Source organism: Durio zibethinus, chromosome 27 (assembly GCF_047325235.1).
Source record: "Durio zibethinus cultivar Kanyao isolate XHJ-2024 chromosome 27, ASM4732523v1, whole genome shotgun sequence".
Lineage (NCBI taxonomy): Eukaryota > Viridiplantae > Streptophyta > Magnoliopsida > Malvales > Malvaceae > Durio > Durio zibethinus.
This window is the reverse complement of record NC_143188.1, coordinates 1,092,321-1,114,325: the sequence shown is the minus strand read 5'-3', so window position 1 is coordinate 1,114,325 and position 22,005 is coordinate 1,092,321. Positions and strand designations below refer to the sequence as shown.

The following is a 22,005-nucleotide window of genomic DNA, read 5'->3' as shown; positions in this document are numbered from 1 at the left end:
CATAAGCTAATTGTGAAGTCAAATGAGGTCGCCTTGTGGGTGACACTGCTATTATCTCAAGCTCTAGAAAGCATGCAGAATCATCCCGGGGAGCATCTCAGTGGCCGACCGTTACCAAGAATCATCAAGCATAATTTCTTGTTTTAGCAGTGTATAATGCTGCCCATGTTATTAGAAATTATAGTCCATTGCTTTCTCGAGGCAAATCAAGAAGCAAACGGTAACTTTATATGTTGATTTACCCTTTTATGATCAGACCAAAAATAGATTCAAATGTTTAGATTCTGACAATTTTAAGAGTGTATTTTATTCATAATTTTACTTTAGAAGTGTTTCCATAATAATCGAATCTTGATTGACAAGGAAAGAGCTCCTTTTTACCAATTGGACTATCCTTTTTATTGTTAACAAACACGACATACCATGGGATGTTGAAAGGACATGATGCACGCGCTGAAAGCTTACAACTTTAGTGATATGTCTCCAGTTTCGCACGAGTGCTTGTCTTCTATCCAAGGAATTCATAAAAGGTATATTCACAGTAAACTTAACATCTGTGCATGTAGTTTCGGATATGGTTGTCACGCTTTGATTTTGAACAAAAATAATTTTTCAGTTTGAGGGGTATTTGCGTCAGTCTGCATGGCGGATGATCCCTCTATATATTTCTATGGATCTCCTAAAAATTAATACATCAGCAAGCAGTCCTTTCCTGTTGTTAATTAGCATGAGTGCACCAGAAAACAATGGCGCTGATGAGCCTGGTCCTGGAAGAAAACAATCTTCAACCCTGAAGCTATTCGGTTTTCCTGTTGCTGCTGCCTATGACAAAGAGCCTGTAATTGTTCCAGGTAGTGCTGATTACAAGAGATTTGAGTGCCAATTTTGTCACAGAGGGTTTCCCAATTCTCAAGCTCTAGGGGGCCATCAGAATGCGCATAAAAGAGAACGACGAGCAAAACAGGCCTCGTCTTTCAATGTTCATCATCATCAACAACAACAACGGTTCATGACTACTGGCCCTCTTATCACGGCGCATTCAGCTCGATCAAAGCGGTTGATTTATGCAAGAGGGTCCACAAGCGTGACCACAACTGATGCAGTTCGGCTTCGGGGTGTCTCAGCACCATCTTTGCCAATGCTACCTCTCAGGGGTCCTTGTCCCTCCCGTGTTGGCGGGGGGTCGCAACAAGGTAATGGACCTTTTCAAGTACAAACTCATGAAGTTGGCTTGGGCTCAACATCGGATTCATCAGTAGCAACACAAGTAAACGAAGAAGATAATATTGATCTCCATTTGCGGCTGGCAACATCCACCACTACTTCGAGATGAGCCACTGGTCCCTAGTAGATTGGGAACATATCTTGACTTTGAATTTTAGTCCTGGTTAGAGTCTGTTTACAAGCAAAAAATGTGGGTGTACGTGATTCTAGTTTGTCCAATTTTCGACTTCTACTCCAAAGGGGATTGACCTAACTGGCCATTAATTTTCTTCTTCACAGTTCAATTAATTGGTTAATTAACTGGCAAGTGATCTGTTTCTCTTGAGCCAAGATTTTGAACATCTTTTTCATTTTTTGGGTGGAAAGGAACTGTCCTTGAATCAGAGGGGCTTAAGTAACAGAAATACAGTTGAAGAGTACACTATACAGGTTTCAAAATCCATGGTATGCTCCAAGCCTCCAAACATGGAAACATTTCTGAAAGAAAAACAAATGAAAATCTAGAAATGCGTTTTTGCCGTGTAAAAACTGATCTATTCAACTTTAATTTAATCTCACCATGAAAATAATGCTACCAAAGCTAATCACTTGAAATTGTGATCAGATTGAGGTTTTGCATCCGTGATATGATATTAGAAACTCAGTGGCATAAAGTTATTAAGCTTGAATCTTACAATTCTTCATTTTTACAGGTGACACTTGGGGGATTAGCATTTGGTATTTGTCCATATGTTACCTCCCTAAAATCGTTAAGGTGTTTGACCCGATGTAGATAAATCTACTTGGACCAGCTAGAAAGGAGACGAATTAGACAAAGCTCAGAAACCTTACCGCTTAACCAAAAATAAAATAAAATCGTTAAATGGCAGCACACTAACTTCATAAAACTGTATATATCATGAGCCTAGTGCTAAAGAATAGCTGAAAACAGGGAGAAATTCAAGGTCATCCAACCAAGTCTAACATTCTTCAAATTTTCAGTCTAATATTAGGGAATATGATGAAACGAAACGAAATGTTTCTGCCACCAACCAAAATTCCAAAAAAAACAAGACAGCTCTATGATTCAATAACGCTAACATTTTTGGTAGTCTCCAATCTAATGACCTCAGATAACATAAACCAGTTTCCTCTCTCCTCATCTCCATAAAAGCCATCATTTTTGTGGGCAGAGCAATTATAATCTTCTTTGTTTTCCGATCTCTCTCTAAATCTCTGCCAAATTAGAAAATGGCAGATATTGCAAGAGAGATGGAAGACTTCAAGGCAGCAAACCGGACGTTTGGTGGTTCATCAAATCAACCATCATTGCATCGCGGTTCAGCACCGGCTCCTCCTCCTCAACCTATCTGTCTATCGACACCATCGACATGCAAGGACATGGACAAATATAGTAGGAGTTACTATAATTGTAATAAGTCCAACGTGACATGGGGCGATAGAGATTCTGAATTGAAGAGGCAACGTCGTGTGCTGAAGTACAAGTCCTATGCTGTTGAAACAAGACTAAAATCGTCGTTGGTGAATGGGTTTCGTTGGATGAAGAACAAGTATTGCGCAATTGTTCATGGCTACTAGGTTGCAATAGTGAAAAAATTTGGTGAAGAAACGTTTTATGAAATCTTTTTTCTTGCTCCAATGTGACTGCCATTCGATGAAATTAAGGTTCATATTTTTATTTCTTGGGATAGTTTCCACGGTCTTTTTTGTTCATATTTAATGTTCTATTCCATTTGTCCTGACTTTTTGTTGGAATTAAAAAAAAAAATTCAAAACCCTGAAGAGATTGAAATGTGAAAGACAAAGATTACATGTGAAATGAGAAGTAAATCAAGGAAGGATATGCAGATTTTTTTTTTTTTGGTACATAAACAATTTACAAAATCAATATTTGTTCTTAACCAATATTGATATTATTATATAAGCACCACTGTTACTATTTTCAATTTCAACACAGCCAACCTGATAGAAATGGAAAACAGACCCATTGTCTTCTATGGAAAGTTTAAACCAAATTTTGGGCTGACATTTCCAGGCAGGTTGAAAAGGAAACAAGAGAGGAGTTTTACAGCTAAACACATTTTGCTTGGAGATTCAGCTGAGCCTGATTGGTTAATTTCAAACAATGTTCATCTTATTACAGGCAAAATTGAATGCAGAAATCGTATTAATTATAGGAATATTTTAGAAAAATCCAGCATTTGTTGGTGGAGTTGGTTGTGGAAGTAGTCATTAAACATACCTGACAACATTGGCCTCTCCAATTCTTTACCTTCCATAATCTCCATAGCTGACCAAATTTGGCCCACTTTGCAATTATTGAACCTGGCTACTTGGCAGTAGCAGCAATAGTACACCTTGAAATAAATTTTCTTGTGCTTGAAAATTGCAGCATGAAGATATAGTGACACTGTTTTTCCTTTTTAACAACAACTTATCTCCATTGCTTTTGAGGGAAATGACTTGTATTGTCGTTTGTTAGTATTTTTTTTTTTTTTTTCATATGCAACTTGTCTTCTATCATAAAAAAGAATGACTATGATATGCATCTTTTAGACCGCCATTTAAAGGTAGCATTTGAAAGAGCAAAACAGAGATAGAAGACTCTGAAGAGAAAATTTTGTTTATTCAATACATGAAAATTTGTTTGATATTATTTAATGTTATTTGTATTTTTATAATCTTAATTTTTTTATATATAAAAAAGATCGCAAAATAAAAATAATAAAAAAAATTATAAATATTAAAATTTAAATTTCAAACTTACTAAATGTTATATTTTAAGAAGAGTTAGCACGAATGCTATACATGAATTCAATCTTAATCTTGATCAAAATTTTATATAAATTGAAAGGTCCTAAAAAATTAGGCTTCCTATTAAAATTTTTTTTTGCATGAAATCGTAAATGACAAAAATATTTTTTTCATAAATAAGGATTTTTTTCTTTTAAAACTAGTGTACGAAGGAATAAGCTTAAAATCTTCAATCAAACTTTATTATAATCACAAATTTCGAACATAATCAAACCTAAAGATCAAGTCTTTAATTTTTGTTAACATTTCATATATTGAAATATGATGTTTTGAAAAATTTTTTTATGTGAAAAATCATGAATGATGAAAATGTCTTTTTCATAGATTTTAAAGGGTTTACAAATTTTTATATCTGTAAATTTTTAAAAGCTTACCGATGTGTTAATCTGAAAATTTTTTAAAAATAGGAGATGAAAAGAAAAATATAATTTATCAAATATTATTAAGTAATTTTTAAACAATATTTTGGGGAAAAAAATGTGGAAAGCATTTTTTGGGGTGCAAATATAAGCTTTCTCTCTTAGCCCTTTTGATGTTTCATTAGGCACTCAATTTACTATGTTACCCTCAAGCTTGAAAAAAAAGACATTTGGACACGTGTACACAAAACCAGCAAGTAGTACACAAAATAAACAAAACTGAGTTTTCTTTCTATCAAAAACCCGAGGACCATTCCAAAGTCTCCGTTTAGAATTTGAAATCGTGTCCCTCTCCAAAGAGACGTTATAGCCTTTTTAATTTTACTTCCTTATAATAAAACAAAATAATTTTTTAAAAACATTTTATTATTTTTTCAAAAAAAAAAAAACAAAACGAAATCCCATGTTGTTGACTCTCTCTCCATTTATTGCTATATGTATATCTGTGTCTCTTTCCCACACTCAAAGAGGAGCGTTTCACTTTTGTTTCTCCCAAAAATCGCAAATTTAAGTATAACCCATAGCAAATTTCAGTATTGTCTCTATATTTAACCTGTACCTAGAAAAATTTAGCTGCTTTTAGGCTGATCACATTCATTGGTTTCAATGTAAGCATTTTATCTTTGATTTAAAGTTTTGGGTTTTTGTTTTTGGGTGTGGCAAATGATTTTCTTTCGGATTGATTTATGTTTTTTTTTTCCTTATTGAATTGTTCACATGGGGTTTGTTTGGTGCTGAGAAAGTCTGGGAAAGGAGCAATGAAATTGAATTGCTTGGTACATTTTAGGAGCAATCTCTCTCTTCCCAGACAGCCTTTTATTGACAGTATAATAGTTTTAGCGTTGTTAAATAGAGCTGAAGGGCTTTTGATTTACAGATTGGTTTAGAATTGGGATCTGAGGTGTCTAGTTTAGTAAAATGAGTCGATGCAATTAGTTTCTACCAGTTTTATTTTATCCCCCTTAGTACCATAGACATTTCAGCTGTTGAAGTTAAGGTCAAAGGCAAATGCTAGATGCTATGATCTTTGCTTTTTCAATAGCAATGCTATCATGGCAAAGTTTAAGCAAAGATATAGACGCACATTTAGAGATGTTGATATGGCACAGTTTTGACTTTGTAAGTTGCTTTTCGCATGGAAATTGTGATTGAGTGCATTGTGATATATAGATCTAAGATGGTGACTATGGTAGCAGGAGAACAAGTGGTTTATGTGTTCATTTCGATTTGCTTCTACTGCCTTGTTTGTTTGACAAATTTTAGCTGGTTGAAGTTCTGCAATGTCTATTTAAGTGTGATGTGAAATGAAGATAGAGATACCTCATTTGAACATGTTAGCTTGTTGCAGTTTTAGAGATCTTAAATTCAGGATAAGGAGGAGCTAGTTCGCTTCCATAAATAGTCTTCCAACTTCCCATCTAGGGATCCAGATAGACATCATATCTCCCATTTCATCTAAAAAATATTTACAGAAACTACACAGAGAGCTTGGTGCTTGGAGTGTTGAATAGCATTCAAATGCTCTTTAAAAAGTGATGGTGCTGAATTTCTTTCTCTGCTTTGAGCAGTGGAGATCTTACTAAGAGGAGTTATCTGACAAACTTAACATCTTATAGTGGTTTAGAATCTTGTAGGTGTTTATAATCTTGAGTTTGATTGTGTAAGAAATTCAATTTACTTGGTAACTGAACTGTTTGTTGTGTTTAATAACATCTACAGATGGATTTGGGTGGTGGAATGGGGTTACTCTATCTCTTGTATCATTTGCTTCTATAAGTTGAGTAGCCCTGGATTCTGCTTTCACACAATGGGGGTTGACAAAGAAAGTTCGAAAAATGGAGGAGGTTATGTTGGTGGATTTTTTCAGCTATTTGACTGGACTGCAAAATCTCGGAAGAAGTTGTTCTCAAGCAAGTCAGATTTCCCAGGTATAACTGGCTACCCCGTGCAGATGAGCATGCAATATGTGTCTCAGAGTGCACGGCATGCATATGCAAGTGCAAATTATTTCTTGTACCATAATAGTTTTTATCTTTTGGTGGTTGCTAATGGGTTTTATTTCTTCAAACTTTTAGAGTGTTCAAAACAGGGAAAGAGAAGTGATGGGAACTTACCAATGACACGACTACATCTGGTGAGAACATGGCAATCCTGGATGATTTCTGGGTTGATCTTATTACACTCTTGACTGTGGTGATTTAATCTGAAACTGCTTTATAATTGTTGTTTCGACTATTGCAGACAGATGACGATGAAATTGGAGCAGGGACAAGCATCAAAGGTAGTAGTGATTATAGTTGTGCTTCCTCAGTTACAGATGATGATATATATGGAGCTAGAGCCCCTGGTGTAGTGGCCAGGCTTATGGGATTAGATTCCTTACCTACATCTTCTGAGCCCTACTCCACCCCTTTTTTTGACACTCAATCTCTTCGAGATGCTCATTTCCGAAATAGAAACCTTAATTATCATCATGACCAACGAATAGATTATCCTGGCGATCTGTTCAATAGGATGGAGGGCCCTTCCAGGAACTTTGTGGAGTCAAAGCCTCAGAAGATAGTCAGCAAGCCTATAGAGAAGTTTCAAACTGAAGGTTTACCTCCTAAGGCAGCTAAAACAATTCCGATTACCCACCATAAACTTTTATCTCCTATCAAGAGTCCTGGTTTTATTCCTACTAAGAATGCTGCTCACATAATGGAAGCAGCAGCAAGAATGATTGAGCCTGGCCCCCAAGCTATTACTAGAGCCAAAATGCCTCTGGTTGGATCATCCTCAGTGCCTGTGAAAGTTCGTGATTTCAAAGAAAAAATGGAAGCTGCACAGAAAATGGCTCCGGTAGGATCTTCTTCTGTGCCCTTAAAAGTTAGAGATTTCAAAGAGAAAGTGGAGGCTGCAGATAAAACCTCCAGGCTCACTGAAACGACTAGAAGGCCAGTTGAGTCAAATGCTGCCAAGTATCTTAAAGGACAATCTTTGAACAAGAGCTGGAATGGATCAATAGACACAACATCACCCAGGGCTTCTGATACAGAAGAAATTTCTTCTGTTTTAAAGAGTAACGGGAAGTCTATTTCACTCGCAATCCAAGCAAAGGTCAATGTGCAGAAAAGAGAAGGATTGACATCAAGCAGCAGCCGAAGTTTGTTAGGGCAGAAAGACCAGAGTGAAGTTAAGTCAAATCAACCCTTCAAGAGCCAACCAAGTATTCAAAAGAGTTTGCGTAAGAAATCTTCCATGCACAATGCTCCTGGTGTACTCAGGCAGAACAACCAGAAGCAAAATTGTATAGTGGATAAAGACAAATCACCTTCAAAGCCCATGGGTTCCAACTTGCACGGTAGAAAAGTGCTCTCTGGTGATTCTGCTTTTGGGCAACACAAAACATCAGGTAAAACTGTTGTGAATTCCAAAACTGGCTCACGAAAGTTGGGCTTAGGTACAGCAGATAGTGAAAAAGAAGGTCCATATTCTGGTACAAAGAAGCCAAGGAAGAAAAGAACAATTGATAGGGACTTCCATTTTGAGAAAAATCATGTTGTTGATAGTTTTATGATTGAAAAAAATCAGAAGGAAGATCATCCTATTATTGAAAGGAACTTTGGCTGGGTTGAAGATAGCAAGAAGAAAGGCATGGATGTTGTCTCCTTCACATTCACAGCCCCACTTACCCGGTCAATGGAAACATCTGCTCAGATTGCACAGAAAAATAACAGCATTTGCATGGATAATCAGGGTAAGAGATTGTTGCTTGACACCGAGAGTGTGAAGTTGTCTTCATTGGGATGTAATGTTATAGGAGGAGATGCTTTAAGTATGCTTTTGGAACAAAAGCTAAGAGAATTAAGTAATGCAGTTGAATCATCCTGCCACAAATCTCTCAGTTCACGATCAGCTTCCAGTTCTACATCATTTTCACAAGATTTGCTGCATAGTACTCCTAATGCTGTTAGTACCGTGCCCATGTTACATGATAACCTGGCTAGTTCTTACAGTTCCAACCTTTCCTCTGCTGATCTTCAACTGCTCAGATTGAAACACAAGTTTCAGGTAAAAAAGACATAGCTTTTCAATTTTCTATGAAAAAACTACTTAAAATTTCTTTGTTTATTGTGCTTTATCTATATACTAGTAAATCTGCTGCTTGAATGTATCAACTTTCAAAGTTTTACATTTTCATCTCAAGCATGGGTGAATGTTGCTATGAAATGCATCAGAACTATTTTACAAAATGATAATTAATGCTAATATGACACATTCAGGGAGTTGATGAGATGGATGAATGCAGTAGTAGCCATCTTGATGCAAGGCAACCTAGTCCAGTGTCTATCCTTGAACCTTCCTTTTCAACTGAAAGCTGCAACTCTTCAGATAGCACAGATGGTTTCAGTATAGAAGGTAGAGCTAGTGGCTTATCCTTTATGTTCGTTATCAAATCTTTAGGTATACTAATTTGTATCTCTGATACAATTTTAGGAAGCAAGCAGTGTTCATCTGTTCAAGCTCAGGAAGTTCTTGGACTGAGTTCTTTAAAGAAGTTACGAGCACTTGAAGCTGACGCAGAGTTATCAGATTCAGCTTCTTCCATATCTTCAGGAGCTGTGGCTAAAAGGAATCAAAATATTGTTGTTATGTCAGATCCCATGAAATCAGTCAACTGGGAACTAGGATACGTGAAGGTGATACTGTGTAACGTGGAATTAATGTTCAAGGACTTTGCGTTAGGCCGTTCTCGTGAAATAATAAATCCTCATCTTTTTGATCAGTTGGAAAGCCGGAGAGGAGGATTTGGAAGCGATGGTGGGGAGTCTAGGCTAGAAAGGAAGGTACTATTTGATTTAGTCAGTGAATGCTTAGACTTGAGATTCAGGCGGTATGTGGGTGGAGGATGCAGAGAGTGGGCAAAAGGGATGACAATTCTGAGAAGAAATGAGTGGTTAGTTGAAGAAGTTTACAAGGAGATTTCAGGGTGGAGAGGCATGGGAGATTGTATGGTGGATGAGCTTGTGGACAAGGACATGAGCAGTCAATATGGAAAATGGCTGGACTTTGAAGTTGATGCATTTGAACTTGCAGCAGACATTGAGGGTCAAATACTGAATGCTTTGGTTGACGAGGTTGTTGCTGAAGTCTTGTAGTTTTAAATGCCTTCTTCAGCTTTGTCACTTTAGTTGTACGGTCGCTGATGAGCTTGTGGACAAGCACATGGAAAATGGCTGGCACTTTGAAGATGATAATGCATTTGTACTTAGCAACAATAAGGGTCAAAAATATTGAATGCTTTGGTTGCTGAGTTCATCAATGAATTATTTGCTTGCATTTGGTTTTTTCACTTCCATGTTCTAATGTATGTCTCATCATATATCTTATTCTTTGGGGATCTTGTATCATGAAGATTCTTAAAAGTTCATTCTTCAAATTATTGCTTCATATATAATATAGCAAGGCCATATTGTGAATTAAAAATTTTCTCTTTTCAGTCGATGCAATTCAATGAATCACAAGTACAATAAAGAGGTGAATTGGCCAGTTTTTTGTATGATGATAGGATTGCCCCCTCCATTCAAAAGTAATTTACTAATAATTAGTTAAATATTAACCCAAGTTACCTTAGCTAATTTTGCACATGAAACCTATGTTTAAATTTAAAAATTTTAAAAATTAAAAATTTAATCTATTTAATTTATGTGATCAAATTTAAAAGATGATACTCGAGGTTCAAGATTTAAAGTTTAAATTTTAGTACTTACAATTTATTCGAGCCCAAGATTTAAAGTTTAAATTTTAGTACTTAAAATTTATTCGAGCCCAAAATTTAAAGTTTAAATTTTAATACTTACAATTTATTCGTTTATCTTTATATTGTGATTTTTTTATACTAAAAAAAAGTTACCATATTTCAAAATTTTAATATCTTTTATATTAAAAAATTAAACAAATGCTTTTAAGATTTTTTTAAGGTTATTATATTAAGTAATATATTGATTTTTTTTTCTTTTTGAAAAATAAGCAATTTTCTTTCGAAGCATTAAAATAAATTACATCAATTGTCAAAAAAAAAAAAAAATATATATATATATATATAGACACGCACACGCATTAGTAATTGTAGTTTCTAGAGCTCTAGATTTTTGTGGATTTAATGAGAGCCCCTTTAGCTTCACCATTGGCACCAGGCCAACCACCCCATAACCAACACAACAACCTGTCTGCATCATGCCATAATTCCCATTGATCATGACTACTAATCTGAAAACCAATTTTATCTCCATCAAGATCCCAATCAAGAAGCCAGTGCTCTTCATCAAACCATGAATTCACTACTGATGATGAAGATGAACAACACATCTGCAACTCTCCAGAACTCTCACAATTTGAGTTCCAAATGCTGCAGCTTCCACTGTCCTCCTCCTCCTCCTCCTCCTCAGTTATAACCTTGATACCATTTTCTTGCTTTGTTTCAAAGCTATCATAATACCCACTTGCACCTTCACTCTGCAAAACAATGCTCAGCCGATTTATTTCACTATCTAGCCACTCATATGATCCAAAGATATCAGCTCCTCTCACCAGCATTACAGCTCTGATCATCATCACCATAACATATTGCTTTGCTTTTACTGTCACCATTAATGCTACTATCTACTGTCCTTGCACTGTTGTTTGTGCAAGAACCATGTATTATTATTCCAAGGTCGACCTGTCATGATGTGTGTACCGTTGGTTTTCTGTTCTACGGCTTCAATTTCCTGATCAAATTCAGTTGTATTGCCAATATAATTCTTAGGCAACCCTATTGACATCAATGCTAGCTGTTGCTTCAACGTTGAAGCTCTAACAGAAAAATGGGTGTTTAGAACATTAGATAACGCCAATGGCTACCTATTTCCCAAAGTACTATGCAACTTAACAATGGTTTCTTCCTCTTCAGCAGTAAAGTTCCCTCTCTTCAAGTCTGCCCTCAAATAGTTTACCCATCTCAGCCCGCAACTCTTCCCAAGCCTCATCAAACCTTCCCAAACAAACAAAAAGAAAAAAAAATCATCCTTCATTAACTTAGCATATATTTAGATGTAATTATACTTTCAGTGAGGTACAATTAAACTTCAATCACTATCTACTAAATTTAAATATAAATTTTAGTGAAATTCATTCAACATTAAATTTTGTTTTCAACCCTAGATTAAAAGCTACGCATAATTCACACTAATCTATAAAATATTAAGTCATTCAACTTTTTGAACCTAGAAATATTAGCATGTAAGCACACAGATTTTCTTGTACACAACTAAATATCTATAAAAACTCTTAGAAAAAACATTATCAATTTTATTTATTCATTTTTAAAGATGGATTTATTTTGTTCAATTGAAAATAAAGGTTTTAATTATCCAACAAAAAAAAAAAGAATGAAAACTATAAAAGAGTCAAAGTCATTGGCTTATTTCAAATATGTGAATTCATGTTAACAAATTAGTATTTGAAAGTACAAACTTTCATGCTAAAAAATATTACTCATTTATTATTTTTATATATAAATTAACTAAACTTTCTTATAATAGGAAACAAAAAATGAAAAAGAAAGAGAAGCCCTTGAAATATGTTGAGCAAAAGCAATCCTTGTAATGTTAATGCCCACCTGCTTCAATCTATTGATTAGATAGTGTGTTTCCAGCTTCATCACCATTGCTACTGTTTGATAACTAACAAAGCAGGTTATATATCTGAATCATCCCATAATCCCCAGTACTGATCATCATCACATTGGAAAGCAAGACCAGAATATTCCCAATCAAGCCATTCCTCATCGAACCCTGGATTCCCTGGTGATAAATAATTACACACCTGCAATTCCCCAGCAGTGATCTGATCTGCATTTGAGCTCAAGATGCCATAGCTTTCTCTTTCTTGACCATAGTTTTTTGCACAATTTTGGACCCCATTAGTCGTGTCCTGATCAGTTATAATAACCCTGACGCCATTTTCTCCATTTGTGATCAAGCCATGGTTCCCATTTGTATCCACTCCTTCATTTTGCAGAATACTGCTGAGGCGCTTTATTTCATTGTCTAGCCACTCGTATGGTCCCAGAAGCTCCTCGGTTTCTCTCACGCTGCAGCCGTACATTTCAGCTGCAGTGCTAGACCTTTCTTTGTCAGAAATTAATGCTATTCCTGTGCTTTGCCTCTCATCATAATTGTCTGCTAACCTTGCACTGCTGTGCATGCAAGACCCATGCATTCCAGGGTTACTTCTACCCTCTAGCACTGCTGAATCAGGGTCCTTGCTGTCTTGGGTTTGTCCCAGAGGAGTGTTTTCTTGGGCTGCAGGATCACGCAACACCTCATGTGGGGCAACAGTCTTAGGAATACCTAGTGACATCAATGCCAACTTGTGTCTTTTCATGGCTGATCGGCTGGTTGGAACGCCACTTCGCTTGCACTGATCTCCCGCTCTCGTTACAGCATCAATGTCACTTGGTTCTGTGTGATCTTTTAATGTCTTGGTGAAACTGTAAATTTTTCGCCTTAAGTGAGAGTTCCAGTAATTCTTAATCTCATTGTCTGTTCGTCCTGGTAATTGTGCAGCAATCAAAGACCACCTTAAATAGACCACCAATCATAGAAAACATAGTACTCGTTAAACATAAATCAGTGTCTTGAAAAATCAAGAAACAACTAGGGTACTAGCTTAGTGGAAAATTCTTCATTTAGAAGATGAAATTCACCAAATTATATCTGCTACCATAGTTCCTTTGAAGTAGTTATCCAAAAAAAAAACAAAAAGAATCTCATGGTAGAAATTAATCAAAAAAAAATAGATTCTTGTTTTTCTATGGAAGCTTAATGACCAAGGGATGATAAGTAGTGGAAAATTTTGGCCTTCTCAAACTAAAGCTAGCATTACATTGCAATATTTGAAAAAGCTAGATAAAGATGAAAAGAAATGTAGGTGAACAATCCCCTATTTGAATTAGAGAAATGAAGGAAATAATGAAGTTTTAGTTGTAGGGGATAATGGGTTAAGTGCATGCTAGAAGTTTGGAGCAGATTGTTATGTACATATCCGGAATTTGGATGAGAATTTGAGACCAAAGTTAAGAAGCAGGAATTCAAGCATGCAGGTCTGACCTATTCCATCCTATGAATGATGTCTTGTTTGAATACCTTTAGATGTCTCAAAATAACGTTTCCTTTGAAAAGTTAAAAGAAAAATCATCCTTATTTTCTTTCGTTATCCTTAATAATGTCAAAATTCAACTTAAAATTTGTGGTAAATCAGAATCAAACATTATAGTATAATTAAAAGAAAAACAAAAATGTCTACCTATTCCCAAAAGTACTATGCAACTTAACAATGGTTTCTTCCTCTTGTGCAGTGATGTTCCCTCTCTTCAAATCAGCCCTCAAATAGTTTGTCCATCTCAGCCTGCAGCTCTTCCCACACCTAAACAACCCTTGAAAAAAAAAAAACCATTTTGTAAAACACAATTAATCTTTCATTTGATCATTGTATGAAGTCTAGCTATATATATATATATATATATACCTGCATTCTTGGGCAATGATTTCCAGGATCCTTCCCCATTGACTTGAATGTAGTTTTTTAATATTTCATCTTCATCTGCTGTCCATCTTCCTCTCTTCAACCCCACCTTCTCACAACATGGAGATCTCCCCATCTCTATCTTTAGCCTCCAACGTTCACTCCCCAAAGACCTTAGTTTGAACAGAAGAGAAACAGAGAAGAGGAGGGTTCTCTAATTTTATGTGTATCTAGAGTTTGTACGTAGAGACAGGTTAAATAAGAGAAAGAGATGATATAACAAGATGCAAACTCATTAGAAAATAAAATATAAAAGTGATAAATTTTAAAATTTTAATAATAAATATATATTTAATAAAATTAAAAAGATATATTTTATATTTTTATATTGATATTAATTATGATATGTAATTTTTAAATAAAATAAAAAATATATATTTTAATATTTATACAATATAAATATATAAATGACCGAATCTCACATAGAAGCAATTGACAGAAAATTCTTTGCTAATTTTCTTGCTTAACAAAGGTTATTGCGTAGGATGATTATAAAAAAGTACTGGCGGCGAAACGTTTTTAATTTGTAATTCATGGAATTAATAAATTAGAACTGCATTTTTGCTTATAAAATTTCTTGATTGTGATGGTAAATGTAAGGAACTGTGAGGACGTCATATAGTACAGATGGTCCAACAAAAGCCAAAAAGCAATAAATGAAGTAAATGAAGTAGACTCTTCCATGTTGCAGGAGGCTTCTCGAGTCCATTCATTTAAGGTTTTTTTTTTTTTTTTTTTTTTTTTTATATTTGAGAAATTTCCATTTAACTGAAAGTCAAACTGATGTATAAGACTAAAAAGAAGTGAAAAAATTATATATATATATATATATATATAAAACTTAAAACTATTTGGCTGGAAGTGATGAGTAGAGTGGCAGCAATGTTTTCTGGTTAATCTAGGTAAAGAAAAGACATCGAACCCTTTGGTTAGTTAGATATTATACGATATATTGATATTATATAAATATAATATCAAAATAAAATATAAAAATAATATAGATTAAAATTTTAATAATAATTATATATAAATTTAATAAAATTAAAAATAATTTATATTTTTATATTAAATATGAATTATAATACATAATTTTTATATAAAATATAATATAAATAAAAAAATTTTAATGTTTTAAAAAATACGAATATACAAATAATGAGATCTAATAGGGTTGGGATCCATAATCAAGCAAGCAAAATATTCACTGTAAGGGGACTGAAAATACAGTAATACAAAATAAACAAAAGATAAAAAATATAAAAATAATACGATTTAAAATTTTAATAATAATTGTATATGAATTTAATCAAATAAAAAATATTTCATGTTTTTGTATCAACTTAAATTATGATATGTAATTTTCATATAAAATATAATTCAAATACAAAAATTTTAATATTTTACATAACATAAATACATTAATAATCAAATCTAATAATTTTAGTACTTTTTCGAGCTCAAAATTAATCTGAAATTTTCATAAGACTAACTTATCATGGACAACACAAACCCAAATTAAAAACTGACAATTACACTACCTTTCTTTTTTTTATAATTTTTCTCTACCAATTGGAAATATGATTAAAAGTTACGTAAAAAAAAAAGAATATTAATTATAGTACTAATTCTACTAGTTTAAGGAATAGATTTAATTATGGAGAAATTAGATTTCTTTCCATCAAATAATTATAGTATTAAAGAGTTGGAATAATTTAATATAAATAATTAAAATTTAAATACCACATTAAAAAAATTACAATAGTTTAAAATCCAAATAAGATATTATCCCTTTATTAAAATTATAATAACTGTTGGTGAAAAAGAAAATGACTTTATTTGCTTGATTTTGCTATGGGAAAATAATTTAGGTCAGATTGATTGAACTATAGAGATGTGTTAATAATTATTGATGTCCAATTTGGGTCTACAAATGCTCCACGTGTTCAATTCCCTACCCTATTGTAATTTATTTTTTTATTTTATTAATAATTACCTAAAATATTTATTTATTTTAATATTTTACAATAATTGATGTACAATTGTTTTAAAAAAATTAACTACTTAAATTCAGATTTGAAATTATTTTAAATTAAACAAATAAAAATTATTTAATATACTGATAATAAATTTTTATAATTTTATTAACGAAATTAAGATAATAATATTATATTAAATTTTTAAAATTATTGTTTATTTTTCAAATATATATTAAAAACATATATCACAAATTTAATCATATTTATAAAATTAAAATTTTAATTATTCATATATTTAATAATTTTTATAAAAAAATTATTTAAGATACCCATAACAAAATTTCTATAAAATAAATAGTATAAAAGATAGTCAACATATAGCCATAATAATTGTCCTGGAAAGAAAGCAAATGTACCAGGAATTTGGGCATACCTTTTTGGGTTGTGAAGAGGAAGGCGTCATTAAGGCCAGGAAGTGAGTAGAAAATGATAGGGTAACCTCAAAAAGAAACTTGATGGCCAAATAACAGCAGCTAGAGAATCTATTGTCTCCCATTCCTAACTCAATAGTACTCAAAACAAAAGAACCATTATTTCAAATGAATAGATATAGACACCACTAACTTTTTCATTTTATATACCCTTTTTTCAAAAAATTTCTTATAAGAAAGCTATATATTATGCCGAAATTTTTATTTTTTAATTTTAAACGAAAATTATGTATTTGATTTATATTTGAAACCAATAAGAAATAAATTTAAATTGGCATCTTAATTTTGTTTTGCAATGTATAAATAAAAGATTTTTTGCAAAACCTTTGTTATTAAAGAGATCAGTATTTGCAAAAACATTATCAATTTTATTTATTTATTTTGTTCAATTGAAAATAAAGGTTTTAATTATCCAACAAAAAAATTACAATGAAAACTATAAAAGAGTCAAAGACATTGGCTTATTTCAAATATATGAACTCATGTTAACAAATTAGTATTTGAAAGTACAAATTTTCATGCTAAAAAATATTACTGATTTGTTATTTTTATATATAAATTAACCGAACTTTCTTATAACAGAAAAAAAAAAATGAAAAAGAAAGAGAAGACCTTGAAATATGTTGAGCAAAAGCAATCCTTGTAATGTTAATGCCCACCTGCTTCAATCTATTGATTAGATGGTGTGTTTCCAGCTTCATCACCATTGCTACTGTTTGATAACCATCAAAGCAGGTTATATATCTGAATCATCCCATAATCCCCAGTACTGATCATCATCCCATTGGAAAGCAAGACCAGAATATTCCCAATCAAGCCATTCCTCATCGAACCCTGGATTCCCTGGTGATAAATAATTACACACCTGCAATTCCCCAGCAGGGATCTGATCTGCATTTGAGCTCAAGATGCCAGAGCTTTCTCTTTCTTGATCATAATTTTTGGCACAATTTTCGACCCCATTAGTCGTGTCCTCATCAGTTATAATAACCCTGACGCCATTTTCTCCATTTGTGATCAAGCCATGGTTCCCATTTGTATCCACTCTTTCATTTTGCAGAATACTGCTGAGGCGCTTTATTTCATTGTCTAGCCACTCGTATGGTCCCAGAACCTCCTCGGCTTCTCTCACGCTGCAGCCGTACATTTCAGCTGCAGTGCTAGACCTTTCTTTGCCAGAAATTAATGCTATTCCTGTGCTTTGCCTCTCATCATAATTGCCTGCTAACCTTGCACTGCTGTGCATGCAAGACCCATGCATTCCAAGGTTACTTCTACCCTCTAGCACTGCTGAATCAGGGTCCTTGCTGTCTTGGGTTTGTCCCAGAGGAGTGTTTTCTTGGGCTGCAGGATCACGCAACACCTCATGTGGGGCAACAGTCTTAGGAATACCTAGTGACATCAATGCCAACTTGTGTCTTTTCATGGCTGATCGGCTGGTTCGACCGCCTCTTCGCTTGCACTGATCTCCCGCTCTCGTTACAGCGTCAATGTCACTTGGTTCTGTGTGATCTTTTAATGTCTCGGTGAAACTGTAAATTTTTCGCCTTAAGTGAGAGTTCCAGTAATTCTTAATCTCATTGTCTGTTCGTCCCGGTAATTGTGCAGCAATCAAAGACCACCTTAAATAGACCACCAATCATAGAAAACATAGTACTCGTTAAACATAAATCAGTGTCTTGAAAAATCAAGAAACAACGAGGGTACTAGCTTAGTCGAAAATTCTTCATTTAGAAGATGAAATTCACCAAATTATATCTGCTACCATAGTTCCTTTGAAGTAGTTATCCAAAAAAAATATATATATATCTCATGATAGAAATTAATAAAAAATAACTAGATTTTTGTTTTTCTATGAAAGCTGAATGACAAAGGGATGATATGTAGTGGAAAATTTTGGCCTTCTCAGACTAAAGCTAGCATTACATCGCAATATTTGAAAAAGCTAGGTAAAGGTGAAAAGAAATGTAGGTGAACAATCCCCTATTTGAATTAGAGAAATGAAGGAAATAATGAAATTTTAGTTGTAGGGGACCATGGATTAAGTGCATGCTAGAAGTTTGGAGCAGATTGTTATGTACATATCTGGAATTTGATTGAGAATTTGAGACCAAAGTTAAGAAGCAGTAATTCAAGCATGCAGGTCTGACCTATTCCATCCTATGAATGATGTCTTGTTTGAATACCTTTAGATGTCCCAAAATAACGTTTCCTTTGAAAAGTTAAAAGAAAAATCATCCTCATTTTCTTTCGTTATCCTTAATAATGTCAAAATTCAACTTAAAATTTGTGGTAAATAAGAATCAAACATTATAGTATAATTAAAAGAAAAACAAAAATGTCTACCTATTCCCAAAAGTACTATGCAACTTAACAATGGTTTCTTCCTCTTGAGCAGTGATGTTCCCTCTCTTCAAATCAGCCCTCAAATAGTTTATCCATCTCAGCCTGCAGCTCTTCCCACACCTCAACAACCCTTGAAAAAAAAAAACATTTTGTAAAACACAATTAATGTTTCATTTGATCATTGTATGAAGTCTAGCTATATATATATATATACCTGCATTCTTGGGCAATGATTTCCAGGATCCTTCCCCGTTGACTTGAATGTAGTTTTTTAATATTTCATCTTCATCTGCTGTCCATCTTCCTCTCTTCAACCCCACCTTCTCACAACATGGAGATCTCCCCATCTTTCTCTTTAGCCGTCCACGTTTACTCCCCAAAGACCTTAATTTGAATAGAAGAGAAAGAGAAAAGAGGTGGGTTCTTTAATTTTATGTGTATCTAGAGTTTGCACGTAGAGACAGTTTAAATAAGAGAGAGATGATGTAAACTAACCTATGAATTTAAAACATGAAATAATAATTAGATACAAACACATACGAAAATAAAATATAAAAATAATTATTTTAAAATTTTAATAATAAATATATATTTAATAAAATTAAAAATATATTTGATATTTTCATATTAATATTAATTATAATACATAATTTTTATATAACATATAATATAAATATATACTTTAATATTTACTCAATATAAATATATAAATCACCGAATTTAACATAGAAGGAATCTATAGAAAATTCTTTGCTAATTTTCTTGCTTAACAAAGGTTATTGCGTAGGATGATTATAAAAAAGTACTGGCGGCAAAGCATTTTTAATTTGTAATTCATGGAATTAATAAATTAGAACTGCATTTTTGCTTATAAAATTTGTTGATTGTGATGGAAAATGTAAGGAACTGTGAGCACGTCATATAGTACAGTTGGTCCTACAAAAGTTGGTAGAGCCAAAAAGCAATAAATGAAGGAAATGAAGTAGACTTTTCAATGGTGCAGGAGGCTCTTCGAGTCCATTCATTTTGAAGTCTTATTTAAGGTTTTTTTATTGTTTTTTTATATTTGGGAAATTTCCATTTTACTGAAAATCAAACTGATGTACAAGACTAAAAAGAAGCGAAAAAATTATGTATATATATAAAAAAAAAACTTAAAACTATATGGCTGGAAGGGATGAGTACAGTGGCAGCAATGGTTTCTGGTTAATCTAGGTAAAGGAAAGAAATCGAACCCTTTTGGGTAGTAAGATATGATAATTTAAAATATAATATATTGATATTATGTAAATATGATATAAAAATAAAATATAAAAATAATATAAATTAAATTTTAATAATAATTATATATAAATTTAAAAAAATTAAAAAAATTTATATTTTCGTATTATATATAAATTATAATATATAATTTTTATATAAAATATATTAAAGATATATAAATTTTAATATTTTAATAAATACGAATATACAAATCGTTAGATTTAATTAAAATATTCACTATCTAGAGATTGGTAATGCTACTTTTGGTCTGAATCCTATTTTTTTTTTTTCAAAGAGGAAGAGAGCTAATTTTTAATTTCACACTTGAAATTTTGACATTGATTAAATTGATTCAGGTTGGTGTGTAAATTGGATGGCTACTTGTTTTCTTTTAAACCTTATAAATTAATTTATACTCTATTTGCTGCACTTCTGGCCTCCTATTGACTTTACATCCAAAGTATTCATTTTGTCATTGACATGACGTCAACAGAATTAGGTTTTTCCTAGTGATTTTTAGATTTATCAATTTAAAATATAATACAATAATAAAAATAAATATAATAAAAATAAAATAGGAACGTAATACAATTTAAAATTTTAATAATTATTATTTATAAATGTAATAAAATAAAAAATTTTACATTTTTGTATTAATATAAACTATAACATATAATTTATATATAAAACATAATTAAAATTAAAAAATTTAATATTTTATATGATATAAATATATTATTAATCATCAACGCTAATAATTTTAGTACTTTGTTAGGCTCAAAATGAATCCAAAATTTTCATAAGAGTTAACTTGACAAGGACAACACAACCCCAATTAAAAATTGAAAATTACACTGCCTTTTTTTGTTTTAATATTTCTCTAACAAATTGGAAATATGATTAAAAATTACGTAAGAAAAGAATACTAATTATAGTACTAATTCTACTAGTATGAGGAATATATTTAATTGTGGAGAAATTAGATTTCTTTCCATCAAATAATTACTATGTGATCATGGGTTGTTGGCAGCACGTTTATGGCTGCCAATCATAGGAAAGGAAAGAAAAAAGAAAACAGCTTTATGCCTTACCCAATGTAGTGATCTATAAATATCTAATAATAATAAATATTGTCAAATTTAAATCCATCAAAATTTTGATGCATTGATATAATTGTTATAATATTATAAATTTTTTATATCAAAATTTTTAAAAAATTATAAACAAACCATTGATCTACTAAATAAAAAAAATTATTGTACACAAAAATATTAAAATAGATTACTATAGCGAAAAACATGATTTTATAAAAGTTAAATCCCAATTCGACCTCATACTAAAAGGATGCTTACTCTTAAATACCAATTAAAATATCTTAATTTTATGTTTTTATTATGAACTGTTTATATTTGATATCTTTTTTCAAAACGCAATCGCTTTTCATAAATAGACAAGATAATTTATATCTTTTAAAAATTGTCATTTGCCAACTCTGCACTCTTTTCCACGTGTAATTCTTTTATTGGCTGTTTGTAATTTTTGATGTTAACAGATATGGCATCATGCAAAAGATATACAACCATTCTAGAATGTCCCAAGCTGAATTGGAAAATTAGCTTTGAACCGATGATCTACTCTATGTGTCAATGTTATTAACTCATTATCTTTAATAAAATTAACAGTAAGTTGATTCAATTGATAAGATCATTCTTTTTAATGTAAGTGATTTTGGATTTAAATTTATGTAATTTTTTGTTAAAATTATTTTAAATGTACGATTTGTAACCATTATATTTTAGACTATTAGATACTAAAAATATAATTAATCGAGTTGATCGAATTCGAATCGATATAATATTAAGT

The 22,005-nt window shown here is 32.3% G+C and overlaps 3 protein-coding genes and 1 pseudogene across 4 annotated transcripts; 2 read left to right on the top strand and 2 right to left on the bottom strand.

Annotated features, from left to right (window-relative positions):
• The first annotated feature begins 488 nt into the window (after positions 1-488).
• LOC111280073 (uncharacterized) lies at positions 489-1,761 on the top strand. Its single transcript, XM_022867226.2, has one exon. It carries the CDS (start codon positions 650-652, stop codon positions 1,331-1,333), a length of 684 nt encoding a protein of 227 aa, XP_022722961.1. The 5' UTR covers positions 489-649; the 3' UTR covers positions 1,334-1,761.
• Positions 1,762-4,875: 3,114 nt separating this feature from the next.
• LOC111279709 (uncharacterized) lies at positions 4,876-9,790 on the top strand. The gene is made up of 6 exons (XM_022866721.2): positions 4,876-5,065; positions 6,177-6,385; positions 6,533-6,591; positions 6,699-8,510; positions 8,723-8,858; positions 8,937-9,790. The coding sequence occupies exons 2-6, from the start codon at positions 6,265-6,267 to the stop codon at positions 9,596-9,598; spliced, it is 2,790 nt and encodes a 929-aa protein (XP_022722456.2). The 5' UTR covers positions 4,876-5,065; positions 6,177-6,264; the 3' UTR covers positions 9,599-9,790.
• A 1,308-nt stretch (positions 9,791-11,098) lies between these two features.
• LOC149510814 (myb-related protein 308-like) lies at positions 11,099-11,467 on the bottom strand. Its single transcript, XM_089756059.1, has 2 exons — positions 11,343-11,467; positions 11,099-11,294 (listed from the first exon to the last, which is right to left on the bottom strand). Exons 1-2 carry the CDS (start codon positions 11,465-11,467, stop codon positions 11,099-11,101), a joined length of 321 nt encoding a protein of 106 aa, XP_089612185.1.
• Positions 11,468-11,828: 361 nt separating this feature from the next.
• LOC111279122 (uncharacterized) lies at positions 11,829-19,381 on the bottom strand (annotated as a pseudogene). Its single transcript, XR_016334520.1, has 6 exons — positions 18,880-19,381; positions 17,271-18,155; positions 16,476-16,614; positions 14,010-14,220; positions 13,788-13,917; positions 11,829-13,062 (listed from the first exon to the last, which is right to left on the bottom strand). The product of XR_016334520.1 is annotated as an uncharacterized LOC111279122 (transcript).
• Between the last annotated feature and the right edge of the window lie 2,624 nt (positions 19,382-22,005).